The sequence below is a fragment of the Schistocerca cancellata genome, chromosome 6, assembly GCF_023864275.1.
Source record: "Schistocerca cancellata isolate TAMUIC-IGC-003103 chromosome 6, iqSchCanc2.1, whole genome shotgun sequence".
Classification (NCBI taxonomy): domain Eukaryota; kingdom Metazoa; phylum Arthropoda; class Insecta; order Orthoptera; family Acrididae; genus Schistocerca; species Schistocerca cancellata.
This window is the reverse complement of record NC_064631.1, coordinates 172,211,125-172,229,378: the sequence shown is the minus strand read 5'-3', so window position 1 is coordinate 172,229,378 and position 18,254 is coordinate 172,211,125. Positions and strand designations below refer to the sequence as shown.

At 43.7% G+C, this 18,254-nt stretch overlaps 1 protein-coding gene across 1 annotated transcript in view; it reads right to left on the bottom strand.

Moving 5' to 3' along the window:
• Positions 1 to 18,254, bottom strand: part of LOC126088228 (monocarboxylate transporter 13-like) — a 59,091-nt gene that overhangs the window by 13,380 nt on the left and 27,457 nt on the right. Inside the window, exons 3-4 of the mRNA XM_049906356.1 lie at positions 10,939 to 11,065; positions 130 to 273 (exon numbers count right to left, since the gene is read on the bottom strand). Of these exons, the coding sequence (XP_049762313.1) occupies positions 130 to 273; positions 10,939 to 11,065 (271 nt within the window). The remainder of the gene's footprint in view (positions 1 to 129; positions 274 to 10,938; positions 11,066 to 18,254) is intronic.

Sequence of the window (18,254 nt, the reverse complement as noted above, 5' to 3'; positions counted from 1 at the left end):
GAAAATAGGAAATCAGACAGTGAAAGGATGAGACGGGCAAGAAAAGATTAATCGGCATGGATAACTGCAAAGAGGGAATTTAATTGCAGAAGAGGAATTTTGATAAAGTGGGTAAACTGACTCACTAACCTAAGAAGATGCTGTAGGTGATAATGAACTGGATGAAGGAATTGGCGAAGCTGGTGAGGAGGATCCCAGCCACCACAAAGCAGCCCCCGCTGAAAGCCACTTGACGTACACTGAATTTCTTCAGCAATGGCCCCGTGAGAAGACCTGAAAAATATGTACATAGTTACATTTAGAAAATTTCTACGTACAAAGTATTCATTATTTCCTATTATGTGACGGCAGTTACCAATTACCATGAAAGTGTGAAGAATTTTGATTAAATTTCACAAGTAGTTTTGTTGAGAATGGTTGTTTACTATATTTACTGGGCTTACAACACACAGATGCACGTAAGCGTCGCTATCAACATGGCAGCAATCGGGGCAGTAGCCGACTGGCGAATTCACACCTCGCCGGCTGTTCGCTGCACACGAAACTACAGAAGTTGGACAAAAATATGGAATCATAAAACACAACACATTAAAATGACGAATACGGCGCCATTCAAAACATCCTCAATCGTTTCTTAATGGATAAATACAAATCCTATATATTTTCGAAGGGAATTTTATTATATTCTTACTGCAAAATTGTGACACCTTGAGGTGAGTATGATGTTTAAGGCGATCACACATTCTTCCCTCCAGAGTAGACCACTAAGGCTCAGTAATACTGAATTACAGTGATTTTGGTAATAAGAGGAAATGAGAAAATCATCCTCATGCTCAACAAGCCAGTTGTGGAACATGTCAGCTCCTGAACAGGGGGCCTGTCATCTTGGAAAACGGCATCCTCTTGAGGAACAAATATTTTACCATGACACGGACCTGAAAATCCCAGATGGTTACACTGACCTCGATAGTTCAAAAAATGGCTCTGAGCACTATGGGACTTAACATCTGAGGTCATCAGTCCCCTAAAACTTAAAATTACTTGAACCTAACTAACCTAAGGACATCACAGACATCCATGCCCGAGGCAGGATTCGAACCTGCGACCTGCGACCGTAGCGGTCTCGCGATTCCGGACTGAATCGCTTAGAACCGCTCGGCCACGGCAGCCGGCGCTTCGATAGTAATGTGGCCTTGCAAAGTAGCGGTGGGGTCCAAGAAATGGCATTATATGGCTGTGAAAATCATCTCCAAACTCCCCCCCCCCCAATGTTTCGTACTTGGGGTACAAACACGACCTGATGTTGGAAACAGTGTAAAATAACACTCGTCCGACGAAGTGACATTTATCCATTGGTTCATTGTTCAATGGTTTCTTCACCGAGTTTTCCTGTTACGGATATTTGCATGAGTGGTTCTGAAATCCGAGTTCGTCTTGAAATTACCTCCTAATTGAGCGACCTTCGTGTTGTTTTGGTACTGAAAGGGTTCGCCTCACAGTCATTCAAAATACTGAATGAGATTTTCACTCTGCATTGGAGTGTCCGCTGATATGAAACTTCCTGGTAGATTAAAACTGCGTGTCGGACCGAGACTGGTACTCGGAACATTTGCCTTTCGCGGTCAAGTGCTTGCACTTGGCCGCGAAAGGCAAATCTCCCGAGTTCGAGTCCCGGTCCGGCACACAATTTTAATCTGCTAGGAAGTTTCATTCAAAATACACTTTCGTCCGCTTTGTGAAATAGTAGATGATATTTTCCCACTTTTCCTGTATGCGGTGTAAATCTTCAATACGATGCCTCTTGAAACACCAATATTTTGGTTCTCTTGGTTACAGAAGCACCCAGCATATCAGTCTTGAAACACCAAACATTTCGGTTCCCTTGGTTACAGAAGCACTCACCACATGAGCACCAACAACTTTCCTACCTGTAGGCTTGGGCAGCACCTGCATTGATGTTGGAGCATGCTTTTCTCATAGAGTTTCCATATTTTTGTCCAACTCTACTACATCGACAAGCGCCATTAATGTAAATCGATTATGACTAACCTATCATTAGGAGTTGATATTTCAGCTGTGTCATGTTGTCAATGGAGAGTCGTGACTTACGAATTAGGTTCTGTTCTGGCTCTCAAATTCTTCCTTTTCTTTACTCGTCGTTGACATTAAAGGGCGTACTTGTCCGCAATCTCATTATGAAAGCTTTCACCAGATATTTTGTTTCATTTTCGTTTTATTTAGCACGACAAGGATAGGTCTTTCAGGTCCTCAAACACTTCTGGTCGAGAACTGTAAGTGTTGGAAACTTTGTTTTTTCCTTTTACCTATTAGAAAATATTGGCGAAAGTCTGCAACTGAAGGAATAATCTATATTTCGAAATCAGTTGTTCAGCAGCCAGAGATGATTTTCTTTTATTTAATTCTTGGACGATAGTTTTCGGCATATAATTCCAGTTTTCACGTGCGTTTTTCTGTGTACTGTCCTGTTTAGTGTGATGTTTTCAATGTATGACCTGCAGTATTAATTGCTGCCTTTACTGTAATATATAAACAACGTTCCATTTTATAATTAATTGTGAACACAACGTGCAATTTTATAGTTAATTATGACTATTTTAGCTAATATCGAATTTGGGAAAAAAAATTTACGATTTCTAGTAGTCTTCTGATATAGACACTCACACATGTTAAGCATCTCTCACACAATTTAAAATTCAAGGTACATGTTGCAATATGTTAACGTACAAAAACAAGTACTCACGAAGATATTTTGCGTATAACTGTTGACGCAACAGGTCGTCCACAGAGAACGAAAACTATTCCATAGGTCAGAGGGTATTTTTTGTATCGGAATCATTATTTGCTTTTATCACAGCCTACGAAAAACGGTCATGAAAGTGAACAGGACAAAAGAATGTAACATTCTGACAGTTTAGCGATGCTCTAGCTCTGCAAGAGCCTGGCATGTAGTAACAGCAGAACGGCTTGATTTCACTCAGAAATTGCTATTTTTAATGTTGTTACTTCCAAATTTCCCAACCACTGAAAGGGGAGCAGTTTTTTCCGATACTATTAGGAAAATGTAGTGAAACCAACACCCATCATCCTGTTAATGTTGACATATAATAGTATATCAGAGTGAAATGCAATTTATACAGTTCACAGTAACCAAGTGGTGATCGTGTCATCGAATACACGAGAAATGAATTAGATCTGACGTGTTAAATTTCAAAAGCGACTGCTTATGAGTATATCCGCGTACTTGTCACGTACTTTCTGATGCTTTTCGCCTATTGTAATTCATTTCGAGGTCTTTTTTTACAATTGTCAGACTCATTTTAATACACTCAGAAGTAAGCAAAATTTTTATATTCTTGGACATTAGCTGCCATTTACAAAAGAGCATTTGGCCTTATCCTTGCTCTTATGCTTTCCGTGAACTTGTGATGTTTATCTGTTCTGCTTCCCAGGTATCAAAATACACTCCTGGAAATGGAAAAAAGAACACATTGACACCGGTGTGTCAGACCCACCATACTTGCTCCGGACACTGCGAGAGGGCTGTACAAGCAATGATCACACGCACGGCACAGCGGACACACCAGGAACCGCGGTGTTGGCCGTCAAATGGCGCTAGCTGCGCAGCATTTGTGCACCGCCGCCGTCAGTGTCAGCCAGTTTGCCGTGGCATACGGAGCTCCATCGCAGTCTTTAACACTGGTAGCATGCCGCGACAGCGTGGACGTGAACCGTATGTGCAGTTGACGGACTTTGAGCGAGGGCGTATAGTGGGCATGCGGGAGGCCGGGTGGACGTACCGCCGAATTGCTCAACACGTGGGGCGTGAGGTCTCCACAGTACATCGATGTTGTCGCCAGTGGTCGGCGGAAGGTGCACGTGCCCGTCGACCTGGGACCGGACCGCAGCGACGCACGGATGCACGCCAAGACCGTAGGATCCTACGCAGTGCCGTAGGGGACCGCACCGCCACTTCCCAGCAAATTAGGGACACTGTTGCTCCTGGGGTATCGGCGAGGACCATTCGCAACCGTCTCCATGAAGCTGGGCTACGGTCCCGCACACCGTTAGGCCGTCTTCCGCTCACGCCCCAACATCGTGCAGCCCGCCTCCAGTGGTGTCGCGACAGGCGTGAATGGAGGGACGAATGGAGACGTGTCGTCTTCAGCGATGAGAGTCGCTTCTGCCTTGGTGCCAATGATGGTCGTATGCGTGTTTGGCGCCGTGCAGGTGAGCGCCACAATCAGGACTGCATACGACCGAGGCACACAGGGCCAACACCCGGCATCATGGTGTGGGGAGCGATCTCCTACACTGGCCGTACACCACTGGTGATCGTCGAGGGGACACTGAATAGTGCACGGTACATCCAAACCGTCATCGAACCCATCGTTCTACCATTCCTAGACCGGCAAGGGAACTTGCTGTTCCAACAGGACAATGCACGTCCGCATGTATCCCGTGCCACCCAACGTGCTCTAGAAGGTGTAAGTCAACTACCCTGGCCAGCAAGATCTCCGCATCTGTCCCCCATTGAGCATGTTTGGGACTGGATGAAGCGTCGTCTCACGCGGTCTGCACGTCCAGCACGAACGCTGGTCCAACTGAGGCGCCAGGTGGAAATGGCATGGCAAGCCGTTCCACAGGACTACATCCGGCATCTCTACGATCGTCTTCATGGGAGAGTAGCAGCCTGCATTGCTGCGAAAGGTGGATATACACTGTACTAGTGCCGACATTGTGCATGCTCTGTTGCCTGTGTCTATGTGCCTGTGGTCCTGTCAGTGTGATCATGTGATGTATCTGACCCCAGGAATGTGTCAATAAAGTTTCCCCTTCCTGGGACAATGAATTCACGGTGTTCTTATTTCAATTTCCAGGAGTGTATATGTATTCCTTCTAGATTCACTTTCCCGGCTGTAAGATTCATCCCACTAGTATATTCACCTGTGACGCTTTCCCATTGCTGTCCATATCTCACCCTACAGCTAGCACACCTTCCAATATATTTAGAGCCAAATCCAAACTGTCCACTTTCGGCTACCACTGCTGCATCATCGCGTATTGTGCCAATTTTCTGTCCCTGTCGAAATGCAACAGTTCTTTAATTCCCTCATTCACTTTTCAATCCACAAATGAACATGAGCGGTGAGAATGAACTTACCTCACACCTTTTCTGCTTTTGATTTTTTATACAAATCTGTCAGTACAGACTGTTCTAACTCGCTTTGAAGAAACAGAATGGTTTTTCCATCTCTCTGTAATCGATACCAAACTACCCGAAAATTTTAAAAAGGATTTCAAAATTCATAGCTCACCTGCGTTTTCGGCGTGCTTCTCCCCTCCGTATACTCAATACACATTCGGTTCACAGCATGTTTATATACACCATCTGCTTGTTGACGCTTCAGTAGCGACGTTTCAGAAAACGGTGGGAGTATCGCAAGCCACAGTCTTGGGCACCGTTTTAATCGTACCTACAGATTACATACGAAAAATATCCTCTGCGTATATACTCCGTGTACTCCCTGTGGCATCATTTCTGTTGACTCTGTGTGAAATATGTTTATAACCCGTTTGTTAGTGTACGATCCTGTACGTAGAATAACGCTCTCGTCACCCTAAAAAGCAGTCAAAGTGCTTTGCAGTGGTGATACCTGACTTTTTAAATTTTTTACGCCTTGTGGAAAACGTGTGACGTCGTCCATTGACTGATTAGTTGTTTCCAGACCACAGAGGTACTCATGCCTATTACCTCCTGTCACAAAACTAGATGAACAATAGTCTTTATAGGCTATGAACGGCTTAACATGATAAAACATTAGTCTTTATTGGCTCTGAATGCCATATCGGCAGGTGTCCTCCTGTGTCTGTGTCCTCTAGATTGGCCCATAACAGCTACCTCCCACACACAATCCTAATGCAAATGTTTCCATCAATTTCTATTTGACAAAGTTAATTACGTTGGTTCTTCATCGAACTCATTGACTCTGACATGCCTACCACCACGACCTGACCTGTACTCTTGCTGGTCGTAGGTGATTGCCTTGTACTGCACTGTTTGCCTTCAATTCTTGTATACCCTTCTAGTAAACATGCTTTGCATCCATTTCACTTACTTTTAACCCTTGGGTGAGTCACAGGGCCTTTAAGGTCAGAGAGTGAATTAATCATGCGTTTAATCATATTAAAATAACAAATAATTGAGCAATATCTTATGTAATCCTTAAAAATATGTCTAGAGCTAAGAAAGATGATAAAATTGTATTTAATATAGCAACGATTGTATGAAAAAGTGTATTGTAAAGGCTATGCACGTAATGTATGTAGGGGAATTTTAAGACATGTTGTAATCTAATTCTTCAGCGAGCGACTTTCTGCCAGTCTTTGAATTTTGGTACTTCTGGTATTTTTATACTGCCAATTATTACACCGACTAGACTCTAGCAACAACAATATTGGACTTCCTGCTCATTGCCGAAGTTGACAGAAGTGAAAGGGATTGCTCTGATAGCTGATGTAGGTAATTATGTTAGTTATTTTCTGTCTTTTTCTTGCTTCTTTTTTTCTCTGACTAAGTAACCATTTAGACTTCCTTTCTAACCAAGAAACGTTCGTTTCTTACAGTATGGAATCATCTAGTAGTTCTCGAACAGGACAACCTGCTTATATAATGAATGTAGGTGGTCCTAATTCTTCAACGATTATTTCCGAATGGTTGGACGATGGTGAATCTAGTATTGCTTCCGAAGTTTAAATTTATCCTGCATATCGGCTTATGTAGGGCAGCGCAGAATCTAAAGAAAGTAGTGATGAATCTTGGGATGTAAATGATGCAGGCTTACCAAGGATAGACTGGCCTGCTAATACAGCGCAGCCTGAAAATTCACATAACATAGCAAGTAAACTCCAGCCTGCAAATACAAATAAAATACCAAGCACAAAACAGCCTGAAAATGCAAGTAACGTAGCAAGTTCAGCCAAGTCTATAAACTTTTTATCGGACACTTTGAAACTCAGTGAAGCAAAGCACTAACTCCTTCTAGCAGAACGCTTAGTCATCGTATAATGAAAGATTCTCCTGGTCCTGCCAAAAGACGCTTGGAGTCATCACAAATAAAGTTGAGGCTGAAATAGTTCATTGCACAAATCTGGAAGGACGATACACAGCAGTTGTAAAAGGCCAAACATGCTGTAATGTGACAAACGAGGAAACATTTTTTGGAATGCACCTATTAACTGGCAGTTACAAATGCTGGAATGTTCCTATAAGGAAATTATCTCACAACTCTACTGGGAGTCCTGTTTATGTGGCAACTTCGTCTATAAACAACTTCGAAGAAATAAAGTTCGACGATAGACGGACCCGACAAGCTAGGAGCCAAGATGTTAATGTGATAGCTTTCGCAATGCGTGGGAACCATTCATAAGCAACTGCAGACAGAGATCACATCCAGGAGAGAACACCACAATAAATAAGCAACTAGTGTCTTTCAGAGGGCACCAAAGAACAATAAGAGTGCAGTGCTGCAACGTTCCATGCATCACGACTCCACAGTTGATGAGACTCACAGAAAGAATAAACGAGAAATCAGGTGTGGATTCTCTTGACCAAACGACTTGCGAAAGACAAACAAGGTGGTGGTAGTCGACTTTATAGGCTCATGTAATGCTTGGTGCAGCTATAGACGCTTTCTTTTTATACACAAACTAATATCCTCAATATCACAATGGAAAATCACGTAAAAGAAGGATTTCCTTGGAAGACTTGGCCCTAGAACTTAATCATCCACATATGGAGCTCAGAATCAGAATTTTAAATTTGCAAAGAAAAGTCCTGTAAGCGTTGGCTAGATGTGGCCACAAAAGTCGCTGGAAATGGACATCATCCATCAAAATGTCTAGAGGAAGATACTTTTTGCGTCCAAGTGAATTCGAAAGGTAAGTCACAAGTGTTGTTCAAAACAGACGTAGCAATGTATACAATGAAGTTAGTGAAAATTGTTTCCTGTAATGTGTAGTGCTTTGCGACAGGCAGTGTAATCTTTATGTGGATAAAATTCTGTGTAGTATAATTTTTGTTGCACCTACGTAGCGTGCAAGTTAGGTTTTTTCATTTTTTCTGTTTTGTATTTAGATGCTTTATGCATATTGATATGCACTGAATCCCATCGATGTGCAATTCCTAGTTTATACAGAGTGGTCCATTGATCGTGACCGGGCCAAATATCTCACGAAATAAGCGTCAAACGAAAAAACTACAAAGAACGAAACTTGTCTAGCTTGAAGGGGGAAACCAGATGGCGCTATGGTTGGCCCGATAGATGGCACTGCCATAGGTCAAACGGATATCAACTGCGTTTTTTAGAATAGGAATCCCCATTTTTTATTACAATTTCATGTAGTACGTAAGGAAATATGAATGTTTTAGTTGGACCAATTTTCGCTTTGTGATAGATGGTGCTGCAATAGTCACAAACATATGGCTCACAATTGTAGACGAACAGTTGGTAACAGGTAGGTTTTTTAAATTAAAATACAGAACGCAGGTACGTTTGAACATTTTATTTCGGTTGTTCCAATGTGATACATGTACTTTTGTGAACTTATCATTTCTGAGAACGCTTGCTGTTACAGTGTGATTACCTTTAAGTACCACATTAATGCAGTAAATGCTCAAAATGATCTCCGTCAACCTCAATGCATTTGGCAAAACGTGTAACGACATTCCCCTCAACAGCGAGTAGTTCGGTTTACGTAATGTTCGCACATGCATTGACAATGCGCTGACGCATGTTGTCAGGCGTTGTCGGTGCATCACGATGGCAAATATCCTTCAACTTTCCCCACAGAAAGAAATCTGGGGACGTCCGATCTGGTGAACGTGCGGGCCATGACATGGTGCTTCGACGACCAATCCACCTGTCATGAAATGCTGTTCAGTACCGCTTCAACCGCACGTGAGCTATGTGCCGGACATCCGTCATGTTGGAAGTACACCGCCATTCTGACATGCAGTGAAAGATGTTGTTGTAACATCGGTAGAACATTACGTAGGAAATCAGCATACATTGCACCATTTGTAGCGTTCTCGCTTCCCGAGCACGGGGTCCCGGGTTCGATTCCCGGCGGGGTCAGGGATTTTCACCTGCCTCGAGATGACTGGGTGTTTGTGTTGTCCTCATCATTTCATCATCATCCAGGAAAGTGGCGAAATTGGACTGAGCAAAGGTTGGGAAATTGTACGGGCGCTGATAACCACGCAGTTGAGCGCCCCACAAACCAAACATCATCATCATCATCATTGCACCATTTAGATTGCCATCGATAAAATGGGGGCCAATTATCCTTCATCCCATAATGCCACACCATACATTAACCCGCAAAGGTCGCTGATGTGTCATTTGTCGCAGCCATCGTGGATTTTCCGTTGCCCAATAATGCATATTATGCCTGTATACGTTACAGCCGTTGGTGAATGACGCTTCATCGCTAAATAGAACGCGTGAAAAAAATCTGTCATCGTCCCGTAATTTCTCTTGTGCCCAATGGCAGAACTGTACACGACCTTAAAAGTCGTCGCCATGCAATTCCTGGTCCATAGAAATATGGTAGGAGTGCAATCGATGTTGATGTAGCAATCTCAACACTGACGTTTTTGAGATTCCCGATTCTCGCGCAATTTGTCTGCTACTGATGTGCGGATTAGCCGCGACAGCAGCTAAAACACTTACTTGGGCATCATCATTTGTTGCAGGTCGTGGTTAACGTTTCACATGTGGCTGAGCGCTTCCTGTTTCCTTAAATAACGTAACTATCCGGCGAACGGTCCGGACACTTGGATGATGTCGTCCAGGATACCGAGCAGCATACATAGCATACATTTTGATCACAATAGCCATACATCAACACGATATCAACCTTTTCCGCAATTGGTAAACGGTCCATTTTAACACGGGTAATGTATCACGAAGCAACTACCGTCCGCACTGGCGGAATGTTACGTGATACCACGTATTTATACGTTTGTGACTATTACAGCGCCATCTATCAAAAAGCGAAAAAAGTGGTCCAACTGAAACATTCATATTTCTTTACATACTACACGAATATGTAATAAAAATAGGGGTTCCTATTACAAAAAAACGCAGTTGATATCCGTTTGACCTATGGCAGTGCCATCTAGCGGGACAACCACAGCGCCATTTGGTTTACCCCTTCAACCTAGACAAGTTTCGTTCTTTGTAGTTTTTTCGTTTGACGCTCATTTCGTGAGAAATCGTCCGGTCACTATCAATGGACCACCCTGTATAAGTTTTAATATAAGTTCTTATATGCCCATGTAATGAAATTCCGGAAGTTCTAATTGAAACTTATTCCACTGAAGTGAATGCCCAAAAAGTTTTTTTAAAATGTTTTCCTGTTTTATACTAACGACGGATATGTTTTATGACACTGTATTTACTCATTTATAAAAGTAATTGCTCATAATAAACGCAACAAGGCTGAAAAATAAAGGTATTTATAGAAATCTCTTGCAGTAACATTAGGCCGAAGGCTCAGCATCCACGGTTTAACAGCATTACTACAGAATAGTGATGTTGGACAGTTTGTTCTGCTTCTTTACCAAGAACCTAGTGATACCGCGTTGATCCTTTCGGATCCAAATATAACATCAGAAAGCTCCGAAAATTATTCTCATACTTTTTGTGCAAAGTAACTCACTCCAATTGCAGCTGAATTTCGAACAACATAGATTTGTTCATTTACTTCAATTTGTAATTTCTCGTATTTTGTACCCAGACACCATCCCTTTCTACCATCCATATTCTGCAGATTCTGTTTCAAGTGAAACACCTTTCCAAAATTATTTCTGTCAATAAGACATGAAGCAGTGTTTGCATTTCATAATAGACTCACCGGAGAACTGCATCACAGCCATCATGGTGTTCAAGATGACGGCAGCGCTGGTCGTGTTGAGGCCCAGCGACTGTAACTTGTCTCCAAACAGCAGGCTGAATGTTGCCACGAGGCACTGACCAGTCATCTGGTGTGTAACACAGAAAACACGGTGGTGCTGAGAATGACGGTAACATGTGAAGGCAAGGCCAAGGGGATGTCAAGAAGAGCCAATGAAGGCCTGAAAAGATGAAAATTACAAGAGCAGCTACCTGACTGGTACCGACAGAGCATCGGCCGCAGAGTTAACAATTTGTTTCCTAACGCTCTTTTCTGAGTTTTATCGAAGCACTGATGTTATGAAAACTCAAACATAACTTATGTATTACTTTACAGGAGCATGAATAACGAAAATAATTAATTATCAGTTCCTAATACTTACACATTGAAGGAGAAAGAATCGTAACACAAAGAAGTAGTTGTGCGACATATGCGAAGGTTAATAGGAGCGTTTCTACATCTGAAAGATGTTGTGTACTCAGATTCCACGCCAGTCGCATAAGAGTGCCATACTAGTGCCACTATGATGACGCAAATCAGGTTTACTTTAAATACACGCTGTAACGGTTGCGACCGTTGGTTACCTTTGAGATTGGACGTCGTGATTTCATGTTAGTCAAAAATTCATTTAAGGTCACAAAGAAGTTGTCGCAAGTCATGTATTGGTCACACTACATCAGCCGAGCAAATGCGCCATTGCGGAACATAGTCTTAGAGCCGGTCATCATACGAAATACACTCCTGGAAATGGAAAAAAGAACACATTGACACCGGTGTGTCAGACCCACCATACTTGCTCCGGACACTGCGAGAGGGCTGTACAAGCAATGATCACACGCACGGCACAGCGGACACACCAGGAACCGCGGTGTTGGCCGTCGAATGGCGCTAGCTGCGCAGCATTTGTGCACCGCCGCCGTCAGTGTCAGCCAGTTTGCCGTGGCATACGGAGCTCCATCGCAGTCTTTAACACTGGTAGCATGCCGCGACAGCGTGGACGTGAACTGTATGTGCAGTTGACGGACGTTGAGCGAGGGCGTATAGTGGGCATGCGGGAGGCCGGGTGGACGTACCGCCGAATTGCTCAACACGTGGGGCGTGAGGTCTCCACAGTACATCGATGTTGTCGCCAGTGGTCGGCGGAAGGTGCACGTGCCCGTCGACCTGGGACCGGACCGCAGCGACGCACGGATGCACGCCAAGACCGTAGGATCCTACGCAGTGCCGTAGGGGACCGCACCGCCACTTCCCAGCAAATTAGGGACACTGTTGCTCCTGGGGTATCGGCGAGGACCATTCGCAACCGTCTCCATGAAGCTGGGCTACGGTCCCGCACACCGTTAGGCCGTCTTCCACTCACGCCCCAACATCGTGCAGCCCGCCTCCAGTGGTGTCGCGACAGGCATGAATGGAGGGACGAATGGAGACGTGTCGTCTTCAGCGATGAGAGTCGCTTCTGCCTTGGTGCCAATGATGGTCGTATGCGTGTTTGGCGCCGTGCAGGTGAGCGCCACAATCAGGACTGCATACGACCGAGGCACACAGGGCCAACACCCGGCATCATGGTGTGGGGAGCGTTCTCCTACACTGGCCGTACACCACTGGTGATCGTCGAGGGGACACTGAATAGTGCACGGTACATCCAAACCGTCATCTAACCCATCGTTCTACCATTCCTAGACCGGCAAGGGAACTTGCTGTTCCAACAGGACAATGCACGTCCGCATGTATCCCGTGCCACCCAACGTGCTCTAGAAGGTGTAAGTCAACTACCCTGGCCAGCAAGATCTCCGGATCTGTCCCCCATTGAGCATGTTTGGGACTGGATGAAGCGTCGTCTCACGCGGTCTGCACGTCCAGCACGAACGCTGGTCCAACTGAGGCGCCAGGTGGAAATGGCATGGCAAGCCGTTCCACAGGACTACATCCAGCATCTCTACGATCGTCTCCATGGGAGAATAGCAGCCTGCATTGCTGCGAAAGGTGGATATACACTGTACTAGTGCCGACATTGTGCATGCTCTGTTGCCTGTGTCTATGTGCCTGTGGTTCTGTCAGTGTGATCAGGTGATGTATCTGACCCCAGGAATGTGTCAATAAAGTTTCCCCTTCCTGGGACAATGAATTCACGGTGTTCTTATTTCAATTTCCAGGAGTGTATAACAATACGGAGATTTTGGCACTCACATTCAGCTTTTGGGATAGTGTTTTTAAGGTAGAAGTTGAAATAAAATTAGCAAGTAATCTTATAAATAGAGACGGAGGTTTTTGTTTAAATTGTGGATGGAATCCAGCCCTCCCACTTTTCGATAAACAGAGGGACAGAGTTTACGATACCTCACCCGTTGATTATTAATTTCACTATCGATAACCTTTGACTGCGGTCATCTTTGATTTGTGATGAAGCTAGCGTTTACAGAGTATGATGTGTGTGTGTGTGTGTGTGTGTGTGTGTGTGTGTGTGTGTGTGTGTGCGTATGGGCACGCGTTATCTTTACGCAGTTTCTCTGAAAACCGGGGTTTTAAATTCGCATGTTCAGCAATTACTTGCCGCGGTTTTGCTTTGAAAATGGCAGGGTCATGCTCCTGCCGAAATATCAGCGGCTGTCGACGACCTCCTCCAGTTGCATTCTCATAAGTCATTTGAACATAGCATACTCAAAAATAAAAATTATGATATACAAATTGTGATACATTAAACTGTTTGTATAAATTGATAACACGCTTTAGAAAAGCGTGCCATCAGTATCATGACCTGCTCCATATCTTTGCGTCAGTGACCGTACAGCTGAAGCTGAGCAGGATTCAGTTACATGCTGGTGCCGTGAAAAGCATCACTGATGCAGGAAATGAAATTATCTTAGGTGACGACTGGAGTGATGTACACCGCTTCCTCAACAATCCACCGACGAAGAAACGTCAGTGGTCGTTGAATCAGGCGCGTATATTTGATAGGTCCCAATAGACTCACAGATTCTTAACGTTCAATTATTAGCTGTGCTCAAGCAACAACACCGAAACATGCTGTGAGCAGCAGTTCTCTAAGTGTGGCAAGAAGACAGGCACGTTATGCTGCTCGAGTTAAAAGTTCTGTCATCTAAAGCTGTTGTTGGGCTCTTTCAATCTTTGACTTTATCCTACGATTGCGAGAATACTTTGTGACTCCCATCCACATAGGGGCAGATGGTCAATCATAATGAAATCTTAGCGAATTTATAAAGTGTTTTGGCTAAGGAACGCAGGTTTTGCACCTCCTCTCTGCTGCTGGCTATTTCCCACACTGCGAGACAGTATTTGTGTCATATGATGCAGGCAGTGTAACCAGGGTTCACGATACGTCCATATGTATATAGTACTCACAAGGTAATGGAGGTGATGATTTAGCAATGACACAGTAATTGAAAACCATGCTGCATTTTCATTGGCTGACAGCATCACGAGATCGACGCGATGGGACGTTTTATTGACGTGAGAAGCCGTCGAGAGCAGTGATTTCTAACTCGAGTATTTAGGTAAAATGCATTGAAATTTCGGAAAAACGTGGGAAAGTTGCAAAATTGGTGAAAAATACGTAAAACTGAGGAAAAATATGACAAGAATATGTATAAATGAGGATAGTTACATGTTCCTTTGGGTATATGAAAATCATTCCATTCCACTCTTCTCCCGTTGTGGTGGCTCTGAGCAACGGATGTGAAACGAGGGTATTAAATAGCGTGGTGCAGCAACATATGTCGCATTCATTGAACCATGGATCATTCAGGCGATACTGTAGGAGAGAGTGCGGATGGGAATATACCGATAGTGGATCGGAATATGTCAATAGCCACTACCTATCACATCTGTGTATGACGATACAGCACTCATTGTGAACTCTGGAGACCGATCCATTTATTTGTGACTTCCAAAGAGCAGAATACCTACAGACTGTTCTAGATTGTGACTGGCTGGAAGACCTATATGTCAAATCATTTCGTGGAAGCGGCTAAATGGAGACATCTCGTGAGGATGAGACTTCAAGGGGGCTGAGGTGTCGTATTCTTGGAAGTTTAGTGGACCCTTCTAAATTGCTCTTTCTACATTAAGTGTTTCAGTTCTTCCTGCTCTGGCATACGCTGACTATTATGAAATAAAGTATGTAACATAAATAAAAGAGCCAAGGGCCTTTTAATTGTAATCATGCCCTTTACTACTCGACTAATATGCGATAACGACGATGTGGAGTTGGGGTTTAGCTACTGGGAACCTTTGGTAAACCTTGCAAAACGACACCTAGCTGTTGTGAATGTGGCCATACCATAATTTTTGGGACGCAATGCACCTATAAATGATAATCACGCTACTTGTCGGGAATGTTATGCTGTTGGGACACAAGGTTACTGTGGTTAGTGTTCTGACATACCACTAGACATGCGTGGGAAGTGAGTAGACTACTATTCCTGTAAAAAATTACGTATGTCTAGCTGTAAGAGGATAGATTTAACGTGGGGAACTGACGAGTGTATCCGGCTTAAGGAGTGGTAGGCTCATTTCATAAACATATGCACTATATACCAATGCAAGGTTTGAGCTGAATCTGTTGCAGTGTACAGACAAACAGGCAATATGGGTACAACATCATGGGTTATGCAGTCCTCTCATCGGCTCCCCTAAATAGATCCTCACATGTTCTTTGCCGCATTACTGATTGCGACATTCATTACAGTGCACCAACCCATATCAGTGAAGTCTTCCCAACCCTTTCGTCCGTGGAAGGGCTGTTGATTATCATATTCTCCAAGGCGCTTGTGTTTTACAACGCTTTTTGGAGAGAGTCTTCGTGGGATGCAACACATTCCTGAAGTGATGAAGAGAAGTACTTACAGTCTGTACTTGGTTCCGATTGGCTGGAAGACTTAAATGTTAAGCAGTTTCTTACAACTGAAGAGAATCGAGACACCTAGTCGTTGTCTATGCAGACATACCATAATTTTTTCGGACGCTATACACATATAAACGATAGTGGCACTGCTTGTCTGAAATGTGTGTGTTGGGGTCTAAAGCTACAATGGTCAGTGTTCTGATATGTCCAAAGAAAATGATGTGGGCGGGACTTTATCTGGTCATAAGGGAATATAGATTTGCCGTGTGAGCTGACGATTTCAGCGCATCGATAGCTGTATGAGACACGAAAGATTCTATGTGGAAAATTATGTCCAGTCATAAGGAGGATATGTATTTATGCAGTAATTTGAAATTTTCTGATCCACAGTTGTCAGGAGGAGGAATTTCCAATACTTTACTCACTGATGAATGTCACCAAACTGGTGCTGCAATTGTATTATTTAAGTGTGATTAAACCGATGAATGTGTGGCTGGTTTCCTAGGACGACTCCCCTTGGTGTCTGTACATGTGAGGCAGTAGCCAGTGGCTGAAACGAATTTATATATCTGGCTTAGGGCACCAGCCGCTACTGAGTTTCACTATCTGGTCAGGCTGGGTATGAGGGTGCAGTTGACCTAGCTGTGTCGCCCTCTTGGTGGGCGAATAGAGAAATAATATTCAGTATGCGTTGGTCACCCTTCACGACTTCATACACTGGGAGTATTCTCCGATTTTTACATGGATGTTTGAGCAAGTTCAATATGGCTAGTGATTGCACTGGATGATATTCTCCTCCTCCCCCATGTAAACTGATCAATTAACTTCTTGGCGGTCATGGCGACAGCCTCTGGGCGTTTGTTACGGATGGGGATGAGTGGTGGTGGTGGCATACGAAAGTTCCCACGATCTCCAATGATTAACTGTGAAAACTACTACAGAATGGATCACGGTTTAACTGTATGTATTTACAACGCGCCGTGATGACATAATTTCAGGCAGAAATTTGAAATTACAACTACCATTTTATACAGCACTACTTTCAATCACGGCCTCAAATTCCTAATTGATCATTTTATTGTTTGCGATAGTGGTATTACTAGCATACTCCAATCAAAACCCTGACATGTCTCATGAAAAATGTTTCAGGACATAGCGTAATTGAGCTGGAATTTAAAATTCTCGCTATCATTTTGAGCTACCTCCAACGAAACGGATTTCTTGCCAATTGACCGAACTATGGCAGTATCCACAAATAGGAGGTAAGGAAAATCCAGAACAGGAAAGAGTAGGGTTTGCAAACTACGTAGTTGTGGGATTGAATCCTGGACAGCCCAAGAATTTTCTACAAAATATTCCTGTCCTAGTATCCACCAATAGAAAGCATGAAAAACAATTCCACACACAGGGAATTGAATGGGGCAGTGGAACTGGACTATTTCCAACACATCCACAATCCAGCATTTTGGGGAGGGCTGGGGATTTAACAGGTATCTGCTACTTTGTTCAGGACGAAGGATGGGTTAGTGTGGTTTCAAATGACATGTGACAGATGCTCGCTGGTCAGGAAGTAACAACTTTAGAGAGAGAGAGGGGGGATGAGATAGATAGATAGAGAGAGAGAGAGAGAGAGAGAGAGAATGTGCTTTTGATAGGAGTTCCCCAGGTATCAGTGGCAAAGACATGGTGCCACTTGATGTTTCGTCTGACAGGAAGTACTTGGAGGGGGGGAGGGGCTTAAAGGGAGGACGGATGGGGAGGTTGCCCCTCAGAGAGCCCTCTGCAGGTGATACTGTCAAGCAACTCAGTGTCTGCACAGCCGTGCAAGCACAATGAGCAGCTGCTTCCACCGACCTGGTGTGGAAAGTGTGTATTTGGGAACAAATCTGGAAGTGAGTCTGCCATCAGATTTCAAGGGAAGATTACATCCAGTATCAAGCATTCCTCTGCAGGCGACCACTGCCTTCCAGTCCACTCCTCTTGACACAAAGGGTTGCTGGTGGTCTGGCTGGTGTGATACAGTGTGGCACTTGCAAGACACGATGGGGATGTTTTTTTGTCAGATACATTTAGTGCGATCTGTAACAGTGTAATTATAATTATATGCAGTGAGTATTTTATGTTGATATTGATTTCATGATGGTATTTCTTGCCTAATCAGAAATAAACAATCAGTTTACCTATTTAATTACATCTTTTCGACGTATTTTACAAGACCAGCATCTTCCAAAATTAAAAAAAACAGCATAGAATGATTAGCTTTTTTCCTGTAATATGCTACACTAATTAAATTTTATATACAATGTATTTCCACCAGCTCTGCACAGATTATGCTATTTTTCCCACCAATTCTTTCAGGGGGTATAGGGAGGTAGGGGACAAGGAAAGGGTAATGGGGGTGATGTCCTCTGTGGTG